Below are 16,629 nucleotides of genomic sequence, written 5' to 3'. Positions count from 1 at the left end.
CTCCTGTTGAATTAGTTTCATGTAGATAGTTTGTTTAGAGACTACTTTACTTGTTCAGCCATTGCACCTCAAGTATGAAAAGTAAACTCTGGCAGTTGCAGGGGGAGAATCTTCACTGATCTTTCAACAAACTAAGAATTTTGTATTACTTTCCTGTTGTGCTTCCATGCACTACCTGTTCAGTGAAGACAAGAGATTTCTGGATTTGTGGTACCACTGATTTTTTGGTACACCAGATACATAGAGTGTAAAGTTTGGTTAGTGAACTGTATTGTTACTTTGTCTCAGAAGAAACACTATAAGGATGTGTCTGTTTCTTAAATACTGAGTTGATGAGATTATCTGTGGGTTTTCCATAATTATTCTGCTAGTCTGTTTCAGAGTGCTTTTCACTAAGTGACTTTCTTGCATAATCTTTCTTTTCTGTTACTTTAATAAAGTGTATGTCTGCATGACATTGTGGATAATGAACATAATTGTATTTACTACACTGAGGTACTTTAAAAGGAAGTGTCTTAAGGATTCTAAACATCAAATACTTAAAATGGTATTTGGATTTCACTACTTAAATGTGGCTAGTTGAGTTTGGTATTGAAAGACTGGAAAGGAATTTCTGCAAGAATGGAAAAAGTCTCTGAAAGCCACAATTATAAATGGTGCTCTTCAGGTTTTGTAAAAGTACCTCCATTAAGGAGGACTCTGTGTAATAATGCCTGTGTTGATCTTTTCATAATTTTGAAACAGTGCCAAGTCAAGGGCATAAAGTGACTTAATGATCGTTGTGGAACAGCAAAACCCTTGCTCTGAAATGTACACCTCATTTTAGTCTCCCAGTGGTGGATTGTGATTTTGTGTAAACCATGCACAAAACAATGTGGAAGAGTGTAACACGAAAGGTTAAGAATGCTGTGGTTAAATTTACTTTCGGTATTACACTATTAATCTCTCCAAGATGGAAAAGTTTTACTTTGCAGCTTACACAGTGGGAGCACATCAGTGGGATACTGGCCAGTGTTAAGATGGATTTTGCTTACAGATAAATTAGTACCTCTTTGATCCCTTGGACTTGCTAAAAGTCTACTCAATGAATGTGCCATCTGTGACCTAGGTATGCTGGGTGTAACTCACTGATGAAAAGGAACGTCAGTGAGGCTTAGCGTAGGCCAGTTAAGGTTTGCTGGCAATCAGGAATGATACGTTCCTTTTCAAAAGATGTTTGTGCTTAGCTTGAATATTTTTTTTTTTCCTGATTGAAATTAGTTTTTTTCTTTTTAGTTCCATGCAGACATAGCTACAGCAATCAGTAATTTTGAGAATTTAATAATGGCATTTGAAGTAGTTATCCCAGTTCTGGAATACATGGGGCAACAAGTATGCTAGAGCTGTGCATTCCTGGAAAGAAACAGATCCAGTGAATGCTTGAATTGGAGGCTGTTCTTTTCTGTGGTACTGTGCTATAATGCAACTGAGCCAAGACTTGGGGAGTGGAGGTTTTGCAGCGAAATGGTTAGACAGTGAATCCAATTGGATATGCCAGATCCCATACATCAATCATTCATGAATCCAATAAGCGTGGGTTTTGCTGGGTGGATGAGTCTAGCATAAACTTGAATAACCTAGGGTAGAATATGTAGCAGATGATGCTCCTGCATGTGTTGGGGAAGGTGATATTTGGTTTTAATTCTTCATGGCCATGATTTATTGTCATGTCAACTACAGGAATACAACATGAAGACTTCTATCCCACAGCCTGAACCAAATGTTCAAGTAAGGATTGACAGTGCTTGCTACAACCTGTTTCCTTTTTCCTGAGTTTTAAATGTGAACAGCTACAACACTTTACATATCTGGGGTGAAGATTTATAAGAGGCATATTAAATTATGTAAAGACTACAATTAATTTTAAGGCTGAATGTTCATGTCATTAATTTGTGTAATACTTGAGATGGTTTTTTTTTCTTGTTTCAAAGGAAGTAATTGATTTCTCCCCTTCTCCCTCAGCCCCACCTAGGGTAACTAATGTTGTTGGAGTAGTAGTATCGCATGGTGTAACTTTGAATGATTTTCACACTCATTTCAGTAGAAATTAGTCCAGTTTTTATATTAGTTCAATACTGTTACTAGTCAGTAATCATAAACTCTTTATATCTTCAAAGCATTGTACAAGCATTAATTATGCATAGGCAATGTTACACTGCCCAGTGTAATAATGTTGGTATTTGAACAGTCCATGCTAACACATTCACATGCTACAGAACTAAAAGGTGGTGCACTGTTTAGAGGAAAAAGATGTTATCTTCATGTCAGACTTCATGGAAAGGTGACTCATCTAGAGAGCAAGTAACTGGAAAAACAAACAGACTTGTTATAAAAGTCATTGTTAGAGATGAAAGCATTTATTTGTAATAGCACAGTGCTTGGGGTTGCTGGTTATAGGCCAGGACTTGGTTTCATTAATGTTGTGTTCAGGTTTCATTCTGTTGCCTACAGAGAGAAAAAACACAGGTGAATTGGAAATCAAATTCAATGTCCTTTTTCTTGCAGGTATGAATTTATTTTCTCAGTTAGGCAGCAGTGTAACCCATGGAAGAGAACTAAATTTATCAGGGCAGTGGTAGTGTTAGTAGTGCAAAAAATCTGAAAGTCTTCACCATCCCATCCTGCAGTAAAGAAGACTTCACTTCTAAAAACGTTAGAAGATCTGTATGGTGAAGGAGGAATGTGAGCAATAAAGATTTATTTTTTTTCTCTCTATTGTAATGCAAACAGCTAACAGCAACTTTTCATGCATAGATAATTATTTTTCAGGCAGGTAAAATTCAAAACTTAAAGACAGTTGCTTCTTAAATATGCACTTACATACACCTTCCACGTTCTCTGATGGTGTTACGTATTCTATACCTGTGGTAATTTAATTGTCTGGGATTGCTGGGTAAGTTGTATGCAGCTAAACTCATTACCCTTAAATTATGAATAACTTGTTCTTTTCTTGTTTTCAGTATGTTATAATGTTTTGAAACTTGAAACTGTTGGAAACAATCATGTTTTCATTTCTACAAAAATATTACTGTTTTTGACATGCTTACAGAATTGTTTTTAAATATATAGTTCTAAATAAAACTTAAAGAAAACTAAAGCTTTATAAACAAATTATATTAGTTTATATATTGTATCATGAAAATGAAAGGGGCAATTTTTGACTGAATGTGAAAAAGGTATTTATTCTGTCTGCAGGATGTGGAAACACAGGGCTAAACTGTCACTGCTGTTAGTGAGTTATCTTTTCCAAAATGTGGAATAATGTTATTTTGCTTATTTAAAAAGTGTTAGTTGATGTTCTGAGACAAAAATCACCCCTCAAACTTTTCTCTCAGGAGAATTATGACCTGGCTTCTCTTCATAGATGAAAAGGATCTAGGGCATGAATCACACAGTCCTGCGGGAAGAACTATAGTTGTAGACAAGCCTGGAGGGAGAGGGCATTTCATTGATTGCTTTAACTGTTTTTGTTTTAATCATGTGAAAAAGTGATTGAGAATTGGACCTTGCCCTAAAATGAAATCTCTGCTATTGACTGTGTTACAATAGCATATTTTAAAAGTTTCTCCTTTATGAATGCAGGATATAAAGCTTCTGAACGCTGAAATAGGTTTTTTGTATGTATCTGTGTTCGGATATATTTTTGTAACCTGCCTCAGTGGTGTATATATTCCAACCCAGAGGGGGAGTTTAGTCCTCAAATTCAGAGAAATTTTTTACTTGGTGCTGAAAATGGTGCATTTTTTTTGGTGTGAAAAAGAGGTCACAGGAAATAATGGCATGATAACTTCTTTTTGTGGACTAGCTATTAAAGACACAAAGGTAGTAGCAACACAACTGAACCCTCATGTTCTGTGTATTTCATTTTTCAAAAATTCATCAGCTGAGGAGATCTGGACATAAGGAGAGTACCCGAGGCAGCGGTAAATCCAAAGGGAAAAACCCTGGCTACTAGAAGATGAGTGTGTTAGGGAAGGAAAAAACCAGTCTTAAGAAATTGTGTATATTCTTCTCTTCGCATCTTGCCTTGTCTCAAAGGGAAGAATATGCAAAGACAAAGCGGGGGGAGGGTGTGTGTGTAAAGACTCTTACTAGGATTCACTTGGCTACCTGTTAGATTTGATCTGCCTTTTAAGTCCAAAGAGCAGGCGTTGGTTTTCAAATTTAGTTAGAGGTCCAAAAAATGTAATGTCACAAAAATGAAATTCCTTCCTAAACAAGTGATTATTTTTGCTTTTGTTTCTTTGGGATTACTTGAAGATTTCTGCAGTTAGTATCTGATCAGAATCTCACTTGGAACAAATAAGAATGATAAACAGAGTTTTAGCTATCTTTATTAATACAAGAGGGAGATACAGAAAGATAATTGATTTGCTTAGTGGGATATCTATTCTATGCACAGCACACTTGTGTTCTCATTCCTATTGTTGATTTATTTACTGATTCCTCCTCTTTTAAAGTGATCAATAGTGGGAGGGAGAGTTTTCTTGGATATGTGAATTACTCGAGTTTCCTTCCAGATTGTGATCCTTTGGCAGTTTTTTCATGCACCAATTAAATGTGGTATTATGCAACGTGGACATCAACTTTCTCATGAGAAAAGGAAGAACCACCACAGATTAAAAGTAACAAGGGAAGGACACCTGAAATTAAACCACTGACCACTGAAATTAAGTCCCTTAGAGGTGAGAAGTCAAGACCTGCAGTTGTATGGAAGACAGGACAATCAGGGGATCGTTAGCCTTCTCAGTTTCAAATTAATGTAACTCATACCCTATTTGATGAAAAGGATCTGATTGATTACAGCAGAAGCAGGTTGGTATTATGTTATACAGCTTGTTCTTTTGCTTGCCAGCAGGCGGCTGTCAAGTTCAGGAAAAGGGTTTCAGCTGGTTGTGTTGAAACTACTGAAACCTGTTAACCGAACCTTACAGTCTGTGGGATAATTCATGAACCAGTTCTAATTTAAACTCCTTTAATGAGATTAACGAGTAACCCAGGATAGTGATTATTTCAAATGTTAAGTCAGATTTTGCATAACTGCATATATATTTGTGTTTCTGGTCATAATTCAAAGTCAGATGATAGTAAAATATTTTAGCAAGTCTGAAAATGGGTGGTGCTGATCCGTAGCTACATATTCATCCACTATTAATTTTTCTACAGCTTGAATTAGTACCATGACAGAAGACTCCATCTTCCAATATTGATACAGTATGTCAACCCGTACACTCTGCTCAAAAGCTGCTAGCTAGTCGATGCAGATAGCAGTTACTATTCAAGTCTTTGGTTATTATCCCAAAAGTAATAATCTTTATGCCTGTAGATAATATGGTAATGAAAAATTTTGACTATCAGAATTCACCATAGCTATACCTAAGTCTGCATATTAGATACAGCTCAATGTTCTTTTAATGTAAGGAAATGTGCATGGGTGGGGTTGGTGGGAGAATGGAGAAGACGTGTTAGGTGAACTGGAGATATCAGAAATTAAGGTAGCAAAGCCCTGGCATTTATGGTTATGATTTGATATAATTCTGAAAGTATGTGCAATGGAAGCCAATGGATTTATAGTATTCAAGCAGGTAATGCAAGCATTAGAGAGTAGAAAAAAATCACATTTTGATATCATGATTTATGTGTATTCCCTGATATTTTGTAATTGTCCAGCCTCCAGGTTGGGACACAGTTGTATGTTATCGAAAGGAAATGCTGAGTTATGTGATAGTCTTGCTTCACCAGAAAAAAGCAAATTACTGTGAAATAAGAGGGTGTTTGTACTTAAGAGTATTGCTAGTTGTTGCTGATTGACACCACATTTCCTCTGCTACATATGGGATGGAAAGATGTGCTCTTGGCTATAGTGCAGGCAAAAAGAGTGAACACAGGATATTTCATAAAAGCAGATGGAAGTTCTCATTTTCCTGCTATTTATAGCTGATGTAAGTAGTGTCCTTTCAGTTCTGTTATCCGATCACTGGTTATGTCTTTCTGTGTTGCTTGCTGAGATGAGAGAAAAAGAAGAAACGTACCTTTCTTCTGCTGTATAAAATGCATTTCAGTACAGACTGGAAAAGATTCAGAGATAGGAGAAAAATTGGAATCGGGTCACCCTAAGCAGTGGCTGAGGCTGCACTAAGTGCAGTTTCCCTTCTGCCTTGAAGCAGGGGTGGTGTGGTCTAACTAATATAGTTTCCTGCTAATTTTCTGCTTAATAATAATAAAAAAAATCAGTTTCAGAGTAAAACTTTATTTTGCCTAATAGTTGAAATAGAAACCCATTGGAAGTAAGCATCTAGTCAGATGCACAGCTACAAACTCTTTGCATACTGCTGGTTATGGTTAAATAACCAGCCTCTGGGAGGCAGAGGAAGTCTGTGGAGAACTCAGCACAAGCTGAAGTGTCAAGACACCTATTCTTTTGTCTCAAAGTATTTCCTGAGCTGTAAAGTAATGATTACCCACTCACCATATGGAGGCATTATGAACATCACTACTTTTTAAAATTAGAGCACTTAAAGTACTGGTGATGGAGGAAATACATGTGTAAAGGGAGGAGGGAGCTAAATTCTTTCGGTTTTGAAGCAAAAAGAGGTAATACTTAATGGTTTTTGCAACACTTCCTTTTCTTTGTGGATTAAAAATGCAATTTTAATATGACAAAGAGACTGCTGGCTAGCGGAGAAAAGGATTAATGGCACCTCACACTGAGAGAGAGATATTTGGAAGTAATTTGTTTGGTCCTGCTGATTTTTGTGGCAATGGAAAGCTAAGCTGCTTCTCTCTTCAGAAAGTGTGCCCATAGGGAGTGCCAAACAGCTTTTCTGCCACTCCAAATTAATCATGCAGATTGTTTTTCTGCCAAGATAATATCCTTAGGTCCACTTGTAAACTCAAGTAGATTCTGTTGAGAAGTGAACAGAATTAACAAAATACATAACTATTGTAATAACTGGAATGATGTGGATTCAGTCTAAAAATAAAATGAGGCAGTTTTCTTTTAAAGCCTGCATTAATTAGTCAATGATGGGGAAAACAGCTAAATATAATAGTAAATTTTCTAAGCTAAAAATAAGTTGTCATCATCTTCCAGAAAATGCTAATGGTTTACAAGGATACTGGAACAATGCAATTTATCACGTAGCCTTTGCTGTGTGTAAAAAAATTACTTAAATATGTCTTTAGTGTATTCTTGAGTCCCTTTAGTGAGACTTCTTTTTTAATTACACACACCCCCCACCCCCTGACTAGTGTTTTTAAGGATGTGACTAGAAGAATGAAAATCTGTAGGCTAATATTTGTTTAATTACTGCTAGGCCTAGGGCCAGTTGCAATCCCTGGTAACAGAAACAATGTCAAAATTCTAAATGATTAATTATAACATTTCTGGCAATATCCTGTGGAGATGGAGTAGACTCTTCTCCTCATCTCACAGCTAGGTCATTTCACATCCTGAACTGCTAAACTGGAGGAGAGTGTAGCTCAGTGTATATGTATCGGAATCTCCTAAAACAAGAGTGTACTCAAGCAGGAAAAGGGCCTAATGATGACTGATGTCAGAATTCTCGCTAAGCTGAAATGGTAAGTGTTATGCTGCTAAGACTTCTGTTTTATTTTTAATGAGTTAAAACTTGATTTAATCACATGGTCTTAATATATTATGAATTCCAGGTTCTGTGATAACTTACCTAAATGCTTTTTGTCTTTTAACTAACTTACAATCAATTACCTTTGTAGATTATTGTTGAAATGAGCTATGATCTTCTCTTTACTGATGAAGAGATGGCTCCTAGTTTAAGTAAAGGTGAAATGCACATTTCCATATATGTACCTGATACATACATGTACTTCTGGTTTTGAAGAAGTACAGGTTGAAAGCAAACTAAAAATCAGAAGCCAATCTTGAAAACAGTGGTGCCCATATTTCAAGTCAAATGCTCATAAAGCCACTGAAATCTGTTGGCAAGAAATAGCCTTTGCACTTGAATTTTTTTTAATCCTGTAATATGAAAACTGTATAAAAGGCATTATGAAGGTTTTTATCCTATATTACACGGACTTTAAAAGCTTACATTGTGTTTTTGACGTTTTAAAATAATATGTCCAGATTAGATTAAGAAATACTACTGCCTTTCCAGGAATATTGGAAGCAATCATTCTTCCATTTCCCTATAGTGCATATATGTTGTCCAACTCTCCCCAATCTGTTTCATTTACTTTACCTGAAGAAACAATATCTATCAGCAGTATCTCAGATAATTGTAAACAGTATCCTTTGAGTCAGATTTTGTGCTACTTCTCCAGGGGTGGTTCTACTTTGCACAATGAAGGTCCAAGATCTGAGCTAGCTGTGAATGAACTGTTACAGTTAAATGGCTCATCATGCTTCCATGCAGAAACTCTAGGCTGGGTCCCAGAAACAGTATGTTAATATGTACAGCTTCTGGCCTAACCAGCCTTACTTCCCAAGTCTAATTGTTAACCTGTGAACATGAATAATTAGCCAGACTGCAGAAGTGCTCTAATGCAACGATACAGTTTCCTATTTCGGTGCTAGCTTGTTCAAAGCCTGTTCAGTAGTATCTTTTGATTGCTTCTCTTCAGATACACTCTTAAAAGGTAGGTATAGTCCAGAGGCTGCTGTGGTAACACCTATCCTATTTTACACAGTAGTTCAGAGGGGCCTCTCAACCTGTTCTGGAGGTTGTGAAGTTACCCAGAATCTCTGCAACATTGTCCGGCTCCTGACGCTTGCTTTAACCTAGGGCTTGCAAAGATGTTCTTTGAAAAGAGCTACATGGAAAGAAGGAATTGTCTTTGTCCTGGGAAAACCTCTCATTAGCTAGAATTAGGCTTTTTAAGCACTACTGAGAAGCTAAGTATTTATGTACCTGTGATACAGGCTGCAGTTTCCTTCTCCTAAAATGAGTAGAGATCACCGTAAAACATTCAATTTTGTTGCATTGCTCTGAACTGAAAACAAATCCTGACATGTTGAGAATGTTGGCCTTGCACATTTTGCAGAAATAGGAGTAATTAGTTCTTAAATTAGAGTTAAGCAAAAGAACCTGAGGGTTCACGTATCAATCAACCAACCACAAATATATATATGTATATTACATGTTGAAACTCTCTTGATGTATGTTTCATGCAATGAAAGTCCAGTATTTAAAATTTGAGTGCCAAGTTAAGTGCATGATTTTCAAAGCTTCTGGATCCATAGATCTAGAATTTAGGATCCATTTTCCAGTAGACTGAGTTTCAGTACCCCATTGGGGCTTCTAAGATTGAAAATTTTAACTTGAAAGTTATTTTTAGGGTTCATTTTTAGATATCTAAGCTGAAACAAGTGGAAAGATGATTTTTCCTGAAATGAACAAAGACTGAAAAATCCTGGCTCTCCTGAAGCTAGCAGCAAATTTCTAATTCACTTAAATGGTCAGGACTCTCCCCCGCAGTGTTTTGAAGTTCAGTGTTCATTTGTTTCTCAAAATTACACTTAAAAAAAGAAAGTGCCAAATCAGGCACCAAAGGTGCCCAGATCGTTGGGTGCATTTATAAACCTTGGTTAGGACACAGCAGAATATGGATTAAGGCATGATTAAAGATTTTGAAATCCATCTTTCTAAAATTATTACATATGCAGCAAATTATAGCATAGGTATTAATTTAAATGATATATATTAAAAAGTATGTAAGATGAGAAAATTCTTTTAATTTTTACTTAATTACGTTTTGAACCAGGTTATCTCATTATATCATCTGATTGTATTTTTGGAAGAATTGTATAAAGGTGTGTGGTGAGCTGGTAGCTAACCAAAACTTCAATTGAAGTTTACAGCATTTAATGGAAATTATTTTTTTCCTACTCCTGAAAGGTAAGTTGAGTGAATTAAAATATATATTTATTCATAATTTTTATCATTTATTTCTGCTTCATTACCTGAATCCTCAACATGTATTGTGCTTGGTGAATATTTTCAGTACTACATGCAATCTACAAACTGAGTTAATGTGTCAGAGTTCAACTGAAGTGTGCCCAAGTGTGGAATTTAATATTCAGAGTCTAAAATTCGGGGGTTCTGTGACCACCGGCTTGCTAAAACATATGTGTAGGCCACCGCAGCATGTGGCCTAGTTACTCATTTTGTGGATCCCCACAGACCCAAGTGCCTTTCTTGTGTAATGTGATGAGCTTAAACATTTAACTCCAGAAATTACATTGTTGATCTGTGATCTCATCTGCTTATTTTGATAATTTCTGATGTTAATACTATTCTAATACATCTAGAAGAACTTGCATTTTCCTTTCATGTGGAAAATAGGACTAAACCTAAATTAAGTGTGATGCAAAGGAACATTACCCAAAATGTGACTTGGAAGTGAAATTATTATTGGATTTAAGTAATTTTTGTTCCATGATATAGAGACTTAAGACAGCAGTATTTTCACTGAGGTTTTACTGCGGCCTATAAGAATGACTTCAAGTAAAAATGAGAGGAAAATCCAGAAATTGATGCCTTGATAGGAGAAGGTAATTCGGGGGTGGCTTTCAAAGCCTTTGCTTTCTAGTGGTAGCTTCATAACAGACACTTTGGTGGAAAAAATAATCTTTTGACGAGGATTTAACATTCTTCCTCTTCTAGTTGTTGAGGGAACTCCCTGTTACAGTCATTCAATGATATGATTCATCCAACCACTCCATGAAAAAGAGGTTATTCTTCCTCAGGTATCAGCCTCGTACTTTCCAACTTCTCAATTCGTGATTTACTTACACACCTGTGGGGTTAAAAAAAAAAAAAAAAAAAATTCCTTCCTTGTTTATTGCTCTTTCTTGCCACCGTGCCAGGTAAGGCCGGTACGCGACCCCGCCGGTGCGCGGACAGGCGGGCGGCACTCCCGCGCCTCTCCCGGGCGTGAGTCAGCGCTTTCCTGGGGGGAGGCGAGGAGGCCTCGCAGCCGGGCGGCATACAAAGACCCGGGGCCTCGTTGCCGCCTCCCGCCCGGCGCCCCCTCCCTCCTCCTCCTCCCCCTTCTCCTCGTTAAAGAGTAACGACGCAGCCAGCAACGGGAGCCGCCTCACGCCGTGACGCCGCCCCCCCCCCCCCCCCCGCTGCCGTTAGGGGCTCCAGGCTGCGCGTGGCGCCGCCGCAGCGGCGGCCTCACCCCGTCCCGTCCCGTCCCGTCCCCCCGCCGCCTCAGCCGGGCCCGCCCCTCTCCCAGTCTCCTCCGCGGCTCCCCCCCTTCCCGAGCCAGGCGGAGCTGGAGCTGGGAGCGACGTCGTTCCTTGCCGCCGCCGCCGCCTCTCCCCGGTGACCGAGGGCACCGGCGCTGCCCGGCGGAACCCCTTCTCCGGCCGACGCCTCATCCCCGCCGTCGCCTCTGCTGGAGCCGGCACTGCTCGCGAAGCAGCCATGAGCTGGGGCACGGAGCTGTGGGTGAGTCTGGGCTCGCCTCTCATTGTGTCTGGGATTCGCCGCCTTCCCTTGTCTGCTGAGGCGGCTTCCCCGGGGGAGGCGCGGGGCGGCCGGAGCCGGGGCGGCCGTCGAGGCGCTTTTGTTCGGCGCTGAAGCGGCGGGCACCGGCCAGGGGGGTCGGGCGGGGGGGGGGCCTCGGGGGGCGGTGTGAGGGGGGGACGCGGCAGGAGACGAGGCGCTGGAAGCGGCGGAGGGAGGTGGCGTAAGCGTTGGGGAAGGGGGAGCTGAGGAGGGGCGGGCGCTCGGCGGGGGCGGTGGGTCGGGGAGCGCCTCGTCCGGGATGTGGGTGCGCGCGCGCCGCCCCGCGCGGCCATGGCGCTCACCGCGGCGGGGGGGTAGTGGGGGGGCCGCCCGCCTCGCCCTTCACCGTTCGCCCGGTAACGGTCACAGCAGGTCGGGCTTCTTTGTGTGCGCCCCCCGCCTTCCTCTGAGGCGAAAGGAGGGGAGGGCTCTCGGTGCGAGGCGGCTGGCGCCGGCGGCGTGCTCGGGGGTGGCTCGGGGCGGGGTCCGGGGCGGCTCGGGCAGGGGCAGCGGCCGCGGCCCGCACCGGGCACCCTCTGGGCGGTGGCAGGGCTGCTCCTCTCCCGAAAACCGCCGGACTGCTCTCACGAGTAAAGCGTTTTGAGCTGTCGCCCCTAATTGGAAGCAGCTATTGCATAGCTTTGTCTCTAAAAGGACCCCAGAACATTGGCTAATTCTGTATTGGGTTTTTGTTTTTTTTGTTTTTTTTTTTTGTTTTGTTTTGTTTTGTTTTGTTTTTTTTTTTTTAAATGCGAAGAACTGGCAGCAAGGAGACAGACAGCGTCTGTGTGCCTGTGTCTGTGTTATGTTAGATCTTTTCTTAAACCTCCGCTCCTCCTCCGAAGGTTTTTTGGCTGTGCTGAGGGCAGTAAAGAAGGGGCTTCTCCCGGGGGAGTCTGCCGGAGTGAAGCACAGTGATGTCTGCTCGCAAGCAGTTGTGGGATGTTTTATTTTCTCTTGTCAGATTTCCTACTGTTGCTGCTATAACTGGAGCTGACACTGATCGTGGGAAAGCTTAAGAAAAAAAAAACAAAACAGTACCAAGGAGGGTTTACTGTCCTCGTTTTAAATGCTCCCTGCTCTTTGTTTATTTGCTTTTAAAGACTGAAGCACAGACAGTTGCGCTCAGAAAAAAAAAAAATTACAGAAAGTTAAACATTGCAGCTTGAACACTGTTCAGGAACTCTTAACTTGGAGCTAGCGTTATACTTTTTTTTTAAATTTGAAGTTGAATTAAATTCCTTTATCAGTAGTTTCTAGTATAGGGCTATTAGTCTCTAGAGGAGCAAAGATCTGCTCAGCACCAGACAACTGGTTGCCCAAGTGAGCTGGGGAGTCAATGGCAGGCTGTGGCATTGCAGTCAGAGTATGTGGGTGGGGCATAGGAGTTGGGCCAGTGAAGCTCCTGAAACCACCTGAATAAGTTGTGTCTGGCTATGCAAAATGAAGATGTAATAGCATTGCATCAAGTGTACTTCATGGAGAAGCCTGATTTAAAGATATTTAGGGGTTACTTTAGTGTTTTGTACAGTACCTTGTACTTAACTAGGATTTATAGGCATGATGAGAATTCAGATAAGATACACTTGTGAAGTACTGATAGCACTGCTGTAACAAAACTGAAATATAAAACTCTTGTAATATTTACAGTAAGGAGTAGGTAAAAGCCATGATTTATATTGGCAGCACAAGTGTGTCTTTGTAGCTCATGCTTGTATATACTTCAGATGAGAGGTTGTAGGTCAGTGTTTTGGAAGAGTGGGGGTTTGCATTTTAGGAGAGAACTGAATTTTCTTCTGTATGCACTTAGGTATGTATCTCTTTAGAAAGCGGAGTTTGAGCTTACTCTGTTCATTTTGGAAGCTTCTTAATTTTCTTTGTTCAGCTTGTAAATGACAGTTAAAAGTTTGGTAGTCTGTCTTGTATTTGGTTTTGTAAGAAAGTATTTATCGTCCTTATGTGCTTAAGAAATATGTACAAAAAGGTGGATTTTGACCTCAGACTTGCTTTTAATGACAGGCATTTCATTCACAGTGTCATGAAACTAGCTGAATTTGATCTAGACCTACTATCTGGTGGTTTTTTCCTAAGTCACTAATTATTATATGTTAGTTTGAAGAAATAATGCCAGAATTTTAAGCTAAAAGTTTCACTGCAACACTTTTATTTCAGAAAAATGTAATGTATTTTTTGCTTGATATCAGGAGATTCCTGCAACTCTATGCTAATGAGGTAACTTTATGTGTAAAATGGTCTGTTTGTAACTATACAACTAGACACTGACAATACAAGTTTTTACATTAAAGTGTACCTTTTAAATGTTTTTTTTTTTTTCCATTGAATCTAGTCATACTTTTAAAAAAAAAACCTATTAGGTTTATAAAGCCTAAATTTATTAGGTTTTCTTCGTTGGAAAAATACTCAGTGCTTCTCTTGCTGATTGAAAAGAATATTGAATGTTTAATTGTTTTAACAACTAGTGTTGGGCAAATAAAGTTGTTTGGTTTTCTTTTAAATCTGGCACAAAATTAAATTAATTAAAAATTACCTTAAATCTAGGTTAAAAACACAAGGAAAACCACTATTAGTGGAGCTTCAAAGACAGGGCTCTGAACAAGGAGTAAATAAACTATTAGATGTGTTTGTGTTCTACTGTAGCTTTTCCTTCATTGTTCCCTGTTGCTAGCATCAGTGTAGCTTCAGAAAGTAGCCCAAGTGGCACTGGGTTTGCTAATGGCAGCACGGCACTAGCAGCTCACCGTGTTAAGAGTCTCCAGCTGCAGAGAGCTTTTTTGCATAGGTTTTCTGGAGACCTCGTTGAGCCTGAAGCTCTCCCTCATTAGTACTTGCACCTGTGGTCAGTTCCAGTGGAATTTTTCAGGATTAAGACTGGTATCTAGATGATAGCTTTTCAGAACGTTTGCAAATATGTATGTAGGCTTTGCTGATTCACTGAGGCAAATTTGATTATTTTGTATCAGGTGTTTTAATATCTCCTTAACTCTGCCTTCTCAGATTGTATCTCTTCATGCTGATTATTGGTATTTTATGCTGATTCACAGTTCTGGGTGTTTGGTTTTTTTCTGGAGTTTTAGGCTTTATGCTGTTTCTGATAAAGTAAAAAGCATGCATGGTTGAATTTAGAGACAAATAAAGAGCCAGAAGAAAAAATAGGGTATTAGGAAAGCAACTCGTGTCTGGTATTTATGTTTTACTTATTTAGTGTGGCTGTTCTGGCATTGAAATGATGTATATGCTAATTAAATGGTTATATCAGGGACATAACAAGGGAAGGATTTTCTTTGATGGACCAGTATTTTCTAATTCTTTAAATTCTGTAGCTGCTATTTCTGTTTGTGGATTATGAGGTTTTTTGTTTTTCAAGCAACTATTTTTATAAGTACACCACCATTCTCTGAAGCGGGTGTGCATTGGCCAAAGCATATGTGTCTTGAGTAGAGAGGCACTTTGTGCTTTTCAGTATGTCTTGGCTAAACGGCATGCTCCCTGTTGCGTTTCCTTTGATAGCATTGTATAGCATAATGGGAATTAATAATAGTAAAATATATGTTGATTTTTTTAAGCCTGTCATTAGAACTGTTTCATTATACAACTTTTTCTGCGCTGTTTGAAATGTGTTCCCCTTTTATGCTTTTTTCATCGCACCAAAAAATTTTGATCAGTTTTGAAAGTATTATTCCACAGATAGTTTTATTCTCATCGGTGCATTTATCTTCGTAGTCACTCTGCAGCATATTCCTTATGGCATGTCCACGCAGCAACTTAAGATACTTTGGTGAACTCCCTTGCATGATAATATTCTCTTAATGGTTAGAACAGAGTAGTGAGAGCTGGGGAGTCTAGTCTTCTGTAATCCAGTTGAAATTGTGTTTTCTGAGAATTTGACTGTTGTGTGCTAAATTTTACTATCTGTAATATTTAACTTTTTCCTAGGTAATATGTGTAAAGCAATAATCATGTGATGAAAGGGGACACATAATAGTAAAGTAGCATTGCTACACTTCATTAGTAATAGAAAATTGTTGCTGTTTATTTAGATACACTTTTCAGAGTTTTAACTTTTTTTTTTAACATGCTTTTTTCAAATGCAGCATGTGTATGTTCACCTCATGAGCAGTAAGAGGGTTTACACATTGAAGTCCTGGGCAGACCTGCATACTTGCTCTATAAGGTGCCCCTGTCTGAATTCTATCAAACTGTGCTGCAATATCCAAGGCAAGAATAGATGAATGGAACTAAAATAGGGTTTTTTTAGTAACTTTAAATATTTAGAGGTAATAATGATGGATTGTTATATGTTAGAGAATCTACTCAGCATGAGCATCTGTTCAGTGTGTATGTTTCTGTACATCTGGAGTTCTTTTTGTGATGGGCGTAACGTGTACAAATAACATTAACATAGAATATTTAACAGAATGTATCTGGTTATTGTCATCTTGGGTTTTTGTGCAGTTAAATTGAATATGTAGTGCATTTGCTTTAGTGCAAATGGCTCACTGAGCTTTGAAGATGGGTGGATGGTTGATAATGAAGTTCTTGGCTTAGTGAGTAGAGAGACAAGTGAAGCCGTGTGATTGGCACTCTGAAGTGGCTTCCTTGGAAATTAATTAAAGAGTTTGTGCTGTCTCTTTAAAAAAATTAGGAAGGATGTTTTTCAACTTTTGATGCACATTCTGTCTTTCAAACCTCTGTGAACCCCTTAATAGTAGTTGGCAGAAGAAGAGTTTGAATACCATGTCAGAACATTTTCAGTCTGTAAAACCAGTTTAGCCATCTGTTTCTCACCTCTTGATAAATATTTAAAGCAGAAATTTTGCTGAGGGCTTTTGTGCTAAGATTTCATGATTAAAAAAAAAGGCTATAGAAGATTTAATGATACTATTGTTGTGAGCTCCTTGGGGCCAGAAGCACACTATCTTTTATAATTAAGAAACCACTGGCACTGAGAATACTATTCTAGAAATGAGTTACGTTGGACCAAAGAAAGATCAAAGTATATTTGGTGATGTGCTCTTTTTAATCTTTCCTTAAACAAAATTTATTCCATGCCAAAACCCAAGTTTTATTTACA

The 16,629-nt window shown here is 39.1% G+C and overlaps 1 protein-coding gene and 1 long non-coding RNA gene across 5 annotated transcripts in view; one reads left to right on the top strand and one right to left on the bottom strand.

The window, feature by feature from the left end:
• Window positions 1-10,484: 10,484 nt before the first annotated feature.
• On the bottom strand, window positions 10,485-11,948 carry LOC121233675. Its single transcript, XR_005933615.1, has 2 exons — window positions 11,884-11,948; window positions 10,485-10,818 (listed from the first exon to the last, which is right to left on the bottom strand). It is a non-coding gene; the product is annotated as an uncharacterized LOC121233675 (long non-coding RNA).
• The window catches only part of FNBP1L (formin binding protein 1 like), a 61,671-nt gene continuing 56,213 nt past the window's right edge, over window positions 11,172-16,629 (top strand). The window contains exon 1 of one of the 4 annotated variants that reach the window (XM_030034274.1): window positions 11,172-11,477. In XM_030034274.1, coding sequence (XP_029890134.1) covers window positions 11,454-11,477 — 24 coding nt within the window. In that variant the 5' untranslated portion in view covers window positions 11,172-11,453. The remainder of the gene's footprint in view (window positions 11,478-16,629) is intronic. The other 3 variants (XM_030034270.2, XM_030034272.2, XM_030034273.2) reach the window with 3 other exon arrangements.

Source organism: Aquila chrysaetos, chromosome 12 (assembly GCF_900496995.4).
Source record: "Aquila chrysaetos chrysaetos chromosome 12, bAquChr1.4, whole genome shotgun sequence".
Classification (NCBI taxonomy): Eukaryota; Metazoa; Chordata; class Aves; order Accipitriformes; family Accipitridae; genus Aquila; species Aquila chrysaetos.
This window is presented reverse-complemented; position numbering and strand designations above follow the sequence as displayed.